At 40.1% G+C, this 8849-nt stretch overlaps 2 protein-coding genes across 8 annotated transcripts in view; one reads left to right on the forward strand and one right to left on the reverse strand.

Annotated features, from left to right (window-relative positions):
- lhfpl3 (LHFPL tetraspan subfamily member 3) overlaps nt 1–3159 on the forward strand; it is a 47101-nt gene extending 43942 nt beyond the window's left edge. For both annotated transcript variants that reach the window (XM_046072482.1, XM_046072483.1), the window contains one exon: nt 2769–3159. Coding sequence is in view for 1 of the 2 variants with exons in the window: in XM_046072483.1 (XP_045928439.1) it covers nt 2769–2782 (14 nt within the window). In the remaining variant the exon portion in view is untranslated. The remainder of the gene's footprint in view (nt 1–2768) is intronic.
- Nucleotides 3160–7158: 3999 nt separating this feature from the next.
- Nucleotides 7159–8849, reverse strand: part of kmt2e (lysine (K)-specific methyltransferase 2E) — a 31299-nt gene continuing 29608 nt past the window's right edge. For all 6 annotated transcript variants that reach the window (XM_046072282.1, XM_046072279.1, XM_046072284.1 and 3 more), the window contains one exon: nt 7159–8789. In XM_046072282.1, coding sequence (XP_045928238.1) covers nt 8379–8789 — 411 coding nt within the window. In that variant the 3' untranslated portion in view covers nt 7159–8378. The remainder of the gene's footprint in view (nt 8790–8849) is intronic.

Raw genomic sequence — 8849 nt, forward strand, 5'->3', positions numbered from 1 at the left:
ATCCGGCTGCTTTTGATTGCTTCTGTTACCAATGAGGTTTTTCTTACTTGATTGGGCGAGACGACAACTGCACTCGGACCCAAAGAGAATGATTTAAACAGGGAGGAGGGAGTAGGAAGAAGAGGAGAATACAGATGAAAGGCTACGGACTTGAAAAGCAGTGAGAGAAGAAACGCAGACAGAGAAAGATGGATGACTGAGAGGAAGTGTGCAAGGGTTAATTGAAGCCTGGGGAAGCTGGACAGAGTCATGAATTACTAATGGCTGTTTACACAGTTTGCTGCCAGCCTGTCTAAATGAATCACAGCCACCCTATCAGCCAGGACACAGTCGCCTGTTAGCTCGTATAAGCAAAAAGACTGGGAGGAAGAAGCCATTATCAACCTAGAGACCGGAGAGAAAGGACAAGACAGAGGGGAAGAGAGAGAGAGAGGGATAATGAGCCGAGGAAGAGGATGAGAGAGGACGCGAGGCAGATGTAGGCTACATGAAATATGAGAATGAAAGTGAAAAGTGGGGGATTCATCAAACAGCAGATGAAGTTTAAATGGGTTGTTTTCGTATCTTGCCACTCAGGAGGATGGATAGTGACACCTGTCCAAGTTAGAAACATCAGTGGGTTGTTTTAATTCATGCAGCCTTGGTTCCTTCCGAGGAGAAGATGTTTTATGTAATACTGCCACCTGCTGGTTAAAAGAAATGTTCCACATCCTCTCCACACTGAAGTGGTTTCTCTCTCTTTTCTCCCCCCACAGAGAGCGGTAACAATGCCATATAATATCTGGTAATGGTAGAGCAGTCACATACACACAGGTAAGGATCATATTTGAATGTAATATGTTGCCTGTAGCAACAGCGAGAAAATCAGTAACATCAATCCTTAATTTGATCCTTCAACCACTGTACCTTTTTCATTAAATTTGTTTGTATTTCAGCCCACTTTATCCCCATTAACATGCAGCTTTCCCCTTTTATTTACTTGAAAATCCCTGAAAAGTTGGTTTCAGATCTCATTTATTTTTCTATAATATATTTTGGGAAAGCTTGGGAAATCATTCTTATTCATAATTTATTAAGAAGCATACGTTCAAAACCTCAGCTAAAAGCCAATGCTTATTGAGAACCTGTGTTTTGAGGGCCTTTAAACTGAGACTATGTAACTTCTGAAAGTAAATCCTTGCTCTTTTCTAAACTTTAAGGGGTATTAAAGCCTTACCTGGTCTGGTATGACCAGTGGCTTGTGGTGGCTAATGTTATAAATTTAAACAGACAGACAGACATTTTGGCATGTATCTGACATTACTGGGTCAATTTGCTGACTTTATTTTCAGCTTGTAATCCTGTTTCACTCACTCTCAGGTCAGGTCACCTAATGATGGTGTTTTTAAAGCAACTGACTGAAGAGAATCCTGGGAAATATAGGAAAACAATACACATTCATCTTCTACCTGCCCACAATGTCCACCGATCAGCTCAAGTTACATATTCATGCTTTTTAAAATAATAATCATGCAAGCTTTTCTTTCCATTACAACCAATTTTAGCCCCTTAACATCCAGTTCACTCTTTTATTTCCCCTATAAGTGGCTTTAAAGTTGAAAAGAATAATCTAATTCACACTGTTTGTCTGTTCAGTTATATTTTCAGTCAATTGTATCTTGCTATATGATGAAAAGATCTTTCAAATCCTTCTCCAGTATCCCAGGACTACTTCTAAATCCTTAAGTTACTGAAATTTTATTTTTGCTTGAAAAAATATTATATGAAAGAAAATGTTAGAACCAGCCTTTAAAACCCCATAATGAGTCATCTGTGTGTAATTTTGTAGGACTTAGGCATTTACAGCCTTGGTTCCAACCACTCATCAAAGCTATGATGTTTACACTGAGTGAAACATTAAACCCTAAACTACATGTTTTGTAATGGCTGTGCCTTGTTATATATCATAAATGTCTTATGCATCCTTATATACACTTTTCCCCAATATTTTGCCTGACATACTTGGTATCATTGGAAAGTTTGGGGTCTTCACAAGAATTTAAAATTAAGTTCTGTGAGTTTGAACAAAGCTTGACTGCACAACATGAGTTTGTAATGAATGACCCACCAGAGCGTGATTCAAGGAATTTAAAGCAACCACATGCTCCTTAAGCAATCCGTCATAATTAATACAACTATCAGAAAACAGTTGTAATCACAATAATAATATTCATAATCATGTAATGACTTGTTCATTTTCATTTTTGAACCTAATTTACATAAATCAGTGCGTAAAATATTCAAACAAAATAACACTAATAATCACTCCAGTAATTATAATCACCTAATATAGTGATAGATTTAGCATATCAACATGTATTTGTTCTTTATCTGCAAGTGCCTTTCATAATCTGAATTTGCATTATTTAATTCAGTTTAATTTAGCTGATGCTGAATTCATGGATTTGAATACTGATAAGAAGAAAAGTGACACGTTAGAGGTACATTTTCTGCATGACAGCAATAGAGATTCGTTTGCATTCTTCTTTTAAGGGAATAATCAGTGTTTAAGAGCACAAGAGTGTTTATTTTTCAAAAGCATATATGTTGATATGTACAATAATTGGATGACATGGGAGTAAGTACACCATGGGGTTCCCACCTACACTTAAATTTTTAGAGAAATTGGCAGATGTAGTGCAAACCAGTGGGAATAATTGATTTATAATGTTCATTCTAAACTACACAAATTCCTGCAGATTCTACATCATTTTTCTTCTTGTCTGCAGGTCTCACTGCCTAGACGTGATGTTACTTCAGGATCCAGCATCCCTCTTCTGGTCCAACCTGTGGCTGAGATGGAGAGCTGATGTGTGGGGAAAGAACAGATCAAAGAAGGAGAGGATGTCTGGAAGGGGCCACGCAACCTTGGAGGAGATCACGATGCATCTTAATTTTCCTCTCTGAAAGCCCCCTCTGTAAAATAGCCTTCTCATTCATCTGAAACTGCTTGTTTTTGCAGGATGATTTCTTAAAGACTTTTTCAAAGTTTACCTGTGTTCGTATGTCACTGCATCATCTTACCCGAGCTGTTAAAACTAAAATGTTCTCCATGTGGATGTGAGTAAAAGCTGCTCCAGTGCACAGGTTCAGCTGGAAAAATAAAAATACATAAAAGACTCTTCATGTGTTAATTCAGCTCCAAGACACTTGTTGGACAAACACCATGGAGCGACAGGCGCTCAAATCGAATTAAATCAAAACAAATTATCCAGACTTTGGCCGACACAAATGAGGATTTCACAGACTTGAGGTCAAAGCTGTCAGATCTTTCTTATCCAGTCAACAAACTCCCTGCAAAGGAGCTTGGCTTTGACACTGTTCAACCTTTGAGAGTGGTGTCAGCAAAATGAGGCCAGGAGAAAATTTCAAGTTGGATAAACAAACAGAAAAAAACAGTACTGTTTTGTTATAATTAAATGTTTGATGTGATAGAATCAAAAGGTAGTACTTAGAGGTTTTGCTGGTGACAACTTTGCTAAACAGATAGCTAAAAAGGAGAAAACATCAGTTGTATCAAGTCTATAATCTGTGTATAGATATGTTGATTATGTCCCTGTACTTTGTCTCGACTTTGAAATGTACATTTTGCTTTGAAATGTCAAGCTATTGGTCCATTATTAGTGTGTGCCATATAGTGATCGTGTAATCTGACAGTATTGTGGAGTACTAAAAGAGTGTAGGAAAAGTTAAACTGGACATGAATTAAGGCTGAACACTTTTTAGTATCTTTTTGTTTCCTGTGATTCTTCACCGACTCCCAGCTAAAAAAAAGTTAAGTTAAACACATGAGGGGAAAAAAAGAGATCAACCCTTAAAAAAAATAAAAAATAAAAAAACCTTCAACATTTTGAGAAATATGCTTATTCGCTTTGTAGTGGAGAGTCAGCTAGCATCAGATAAGACTGATACCACTCACACCTGTCCGGCCAGCAGCTTAGTTTTCAACCAACAGTGGTAGGCCCCACTAGACTTGGCCCATAGCTAGCTAACCCATGAAATGGAAAGTTTTTGCATTTATACCTCAGTTTTGTAATTAGTGCGCTTTAGCAGTGCTGATAGAATATTTGTTTCCACATGACAGGCTGGCTGTTTCTCCCTGTGCTGGCTAAGCTAACCGGCTAACATAAGTAGCTTCTTGGATAATGCTTAGCTAGAAAGCTAATGAGAATATTTCCCAATGTGTCACTAAACACCTTTTTTCTTTTACAAAGCAGAATTGCTTCGAGAGTTACAATGCCAAAGTATCCTTGTGAATGTGCATCCTTTGATATCATCCCTTTTACTTTAGGTGTTAGGACTCTTTTCACCTCAACATGCTTGAGTGTTGTGTTACCCACCTAAAATACAGACTATTGCTCCAAAAGAACCAGAAGGACTCTACGGATTCATTGTACTCTTCTTCCCCATCGTCTGGTGGGTGTTATTTCTCCGAGTTTGAGACGAGACAATGGCAAAGTGTTTAACTCTATATTGCTGGGTCTGTCCAGATGAAAAACCTCTGAAATGGAGTCAAAGTGTGAGACAATAAAAATGGACAAACACCAATTTTACCAATAAATGTGCAGTTTAAAAGGGCTAAAAATTATTTTTATCTAAAACGTCCAAGATAAAAAAAATTTGTAACGTCCACATACTTTTGGTGGTCTGGAGTGGTTTTTCATGGTTTGGGCTAGGCTCCTAAATTCCTATAAAAGAAAACTGTATGCTACATCATACACTGACATAGATCAGTAGTTCCCAAACTGAGAAAGGGGCCACTCCATAGGGGTCACAAGATGATAAACAGGATAGGAGACAATGACAAAGCAAATTTCTTCATCAAATTCTTTTGACTAATAATTCTTTCATTCTTGTAAAATCCTGGATAGGTTTTATCCTTTCAGGTGTCTAAAACTATTTTTTTTTTTAAACAAATAAGGAAAAATCACTAAGGTTGGACTGTTCAAGGCTCATAGACATCTTCAACATGCGCAAAAAGGTTGGGCACCACTTAACCCTAGTGTGTGCCTCTCATATACTGACATTACATTGGAGTTACAGAGCGAATCAAATCTGTAAACCCAACCGTTTAACAAGACTTGCTAGATTTTTCCATAATCCTTAAAGACTAACCATATAGATGAAAAAGATTTCTAACATGTTCGACAAATTTTCTCCAGATAGCTGCCAGCTACCAAGAGGGAACGGAGTTGTAGAAGAGCAAAGGCTGTTGTAGCAGCATGACTAAATGTCCAACAATTAATCATTTCTGTGTTTGTATAAGAATAACAAGGATAAAGTGCATCTATTTTGTCTTTGGAAATGAGTTATTGATTTACCTTTAACATTCTTCATATTTGAGTGATTTTGAAATTTCCAGTCTTCACCAGTGTGAGCCCATTCTACAGATGCATCTCAAAAAATTTTAATATTGTGGAAAAGTATATAGTTATACCAGACAGAGATTAAAGGCTCCTTTGAAGGTAATTAGATGATTAGAGCTCTTCTCAGGTAAACATTTCTGTATCAAATTCTTTATTCTAATGGTTTTGAGACACTGGATGAGCTGTAAGTTGTAATCATTTCTGGTCAGACCGTAGTAAGTTGACAGTGTACTGTATTTGGCTGTTCCGAGTGGATTAAAAGCTTATGATATACCCATTAAAAAGGCCCAGAATGAGGTTTTGTTGAAGGAAAAACTCATGAATTACTTTGATTCATAAAGCTATTTACAACAACAGAGGGCTGGAGGTAAAACAACCACTGTTGCCAAACGGGACGACGACTGTGATGCTTGTCCTCGTTATGAAACACAGTGAAGGGCAGGAGTGGCATCATAATCATCAAGGACCTGGAGGACTGACTAACGCCGGCCAAGATAGAAATATCAGCTCTGACATGCACACAGGCTCCCGGATCAATGGCGGTGGTGTACAAGGCCATCTGCTCACATGAATCCTAACGGCCTCCAGGGGGCTGTGCACATCTAACACAGAAAAATCACAGTCTCTTTGTTAGATGAGGCTACGAGGTGTCAGTAATTTTGTTTCAACAAGACTACAGCAATTCTAGCGGTCCCACAAGGCTTTAATTCTTACATACAAACAACAAAAACTGATGGATTCATAAATGAGGAGACATCTTTGCTAGATTCTAACCACTAGTGGGACATAAAAGTCAAGTTAAAACTGAGGGTGGTGCCAGTGAAAAGGCCATTATGGCACTCCAATCAAAAGATGCTATCCTCTGTATGGTGGCCATTTTAGGACATCTCCGACTCTAGCGTAAATCCTCAGACTTTGCGCAGCTGTCATCATTCAAAGCTGAATAAATGTGTGCTAAAGTAAACTTAGTCTTATTAATGTAAATGTGGTGTAAATTAAGAAAGAGGTTTAAATTTCCTCAATTCATGTTTTTCCAAACAGATATTCAGCTTACAAAGATACAAGAGAATGTTTGGATTAAAAAAAATAAAATAAAAAGATTGATTATCAAAATACTGTTTCAGCTCTAACGTGGTTATTTTAAGTTCCAACTGTGTTATGTAAAGTGTGGGTGTACTTCACATATTTCTAAATACGTTTTTTCAAACATCTGTCGGCCAAGTTATTAAAATTCTTCCCCCGAGCCTCTCTCTCTCCCCCCCTCCTTGTTTATATCCCCTTTACTTTGATTGCATTCTTTTCAAGAGTGATCATTACAACTTCCTCTGTAACATACACAGTCTCGTTCACAAGTCTTCTTTTACTTCAGATGGCCATGAAAGCATTTTGACCATCCTCATTTTGCCACGCCTGTGAGCAACAACAGAATAATTGGGAATGAGATTGCAGTGTGAGGGTATTTTTCTGCCTTTTATGCACTTTGTTTAATGGATTTACAAGAGCCTCTTGGGGACTGCTTAACAGTTGCAGACGTCCAACAAATTAAGTAGTTTGGGTATCAACGACAAATTTGCTGTTACCAAACAGGAGCTTTGAACAACACTTCTCACAGGTATACATCTGCAGATGCCGCTTTATGCCCTCCATCAGTGTTTCCTGTCTTCTCCCCTGAAGGCAGGAAGCTGAGCAGACATTTGTTAAAAGAAGCAGGCAGGGTAGGCGACAGCACAAATTTTCCCAGAGACACATCACGACAAGTTGTATAAAACTGTCATTACAGTGATTTATTATAATGAACCATGAAAATAGCCAACCAGTGCAGTGTCTGTGAGTCTCTCCCCTCCACACAAACATACACTCACACACACAAATAATAAAAAAAAAAAAAAAAGAGACAAAGTTGAAGATTTCAGAGAGAAGGGGGGGGGGGGGGGGGGGGGGGGGGGGATAAATGCTACAGTCACAGAAACATTCAGCTTTGCCAAGAAGAGCGTTCATATGTACAACCATATGTCAAAATGGGATGGGAGCAAATTGTACAAGCATAGAAAAGAAAAGAAGCAAATATTTACAACCTGTTCCTGGTGAAAGCTGGAGTAACCACCTATACATTAAATTACACTTTCTACAAATAACCATTGATATTCAAAAATAAACCGCTAACTTCCTACCTGTGGGCAAGACCACTCTGCCTACCTCAGAAGACTACAAGCACCCGTTACATAAAATGTCACACACACACTTTCCTCCTCTGAGCAGCCATACACCTCCACACCCTATAACACACACACACACACACACACACACACACACACACACACACACACACACACGAGTGCGGGCCTCCCGGGGCGGTGAGGCAGGCTCCCAGAAATGGGGTCTTTTCTGAATCTGCAGCGGTGAACAGATATTTGTTGTTAGACAGAGGAATAAAAAAAATATTTGTGTTTTCTTCTCTATACAAAAAGCTTTCTCTTTGCTATAATGAGCCACTAGATTAAAACAAATAAATGGTGTAGAGTCGACAAGAGACGAGAGAGAAGAGGAAGTAAAAACAATAACTGACAAAAGGAGGAGGAGGGGGGTATAGGCTGGAATGTCCATTGATAAACAAAGTGCGGGGCCTTACAACAGGAGTCCAAACAAGACACAGAACAGAGAGCTTTTCTCTCCATCACAGGAAGGATATATAAAAACAAGAGGAGGCCAGAGAGAAAGAGGGCTATGAGCACCGGGGGTATCGTCCATCTTCATTTTTATACAGTTTGTCTTGAAGATTATTTCTCTGTCCTTTTTTCTAAGATTTTCTGTCCTTGTTTTTCTTTTTTTAAAAAGTATCCTTTTATCCCACAAACAGCTGTTTTTCCACTGGCCATGTGTTCAGGTACATAGAAAACATCTACAGCTTATGGTACACGCCCCTCTCAGGAAGAGTTCTCAGGGGCTGCCGGGGGTCGACAGCAGTCAGGGCCGTCAGTGCCACCCTGTGCTCAGGTACCCCGAAGTGTGGAAGGGGGTCGAGGATGCAGGGGCTCCACGAGTCCCAGAAGGCATCTGGGAGGCACCGGCCTGGGCCTGGCCTTGTTGAGTCTGTTGAGGGGGAGGAGGGGGAGGTGGAGGCAGTCCAGTCTGCTGAAGGGGTGGGGGGTACGTGGATGGGGGCACTGAAGAGTTGGCTGCAGTACCCGGGTGCAGCAACGCCGGTTGAAACCCCCCTAAGTTCTGAAAGTGGTGGGGCTGCATCGGTGCATTGGTTGAGGGGGCAGGGGGAGGTGGAGGAGGAGGCGGAGGAGGGGTGAGCGAAAGCAGGGTGCTGCCGGTGGGAGGCTGCTGTTGCTGTTGCTGCTGCTGCTGCTGCTGCTGCTGCTGCTGGGAGGTCTGGCCCTGTGGGGGTGGAGGCGGAGGAGGGGCGGCTGTCAGCATGAGCTGGTGCTGCTGGATGGG

This window comes from Micropterus dolomieu, linkage group LG16, assembly GCF_021292245.1.
Source record: "Micropterus dolomieu isolate WLL.071019.BEF.003 ecotype Adirondacks linkage group LG16, ASM2129224v1, whole genome shotgun sequence".
Taxonomy (NCBI): domain Eukaryota; kingdom Metazoa; phylum Chordata; class Actinopteri; order Centrarchiformes; family Centrarchidae; genus Micropterus; species Micropterus dolomieu.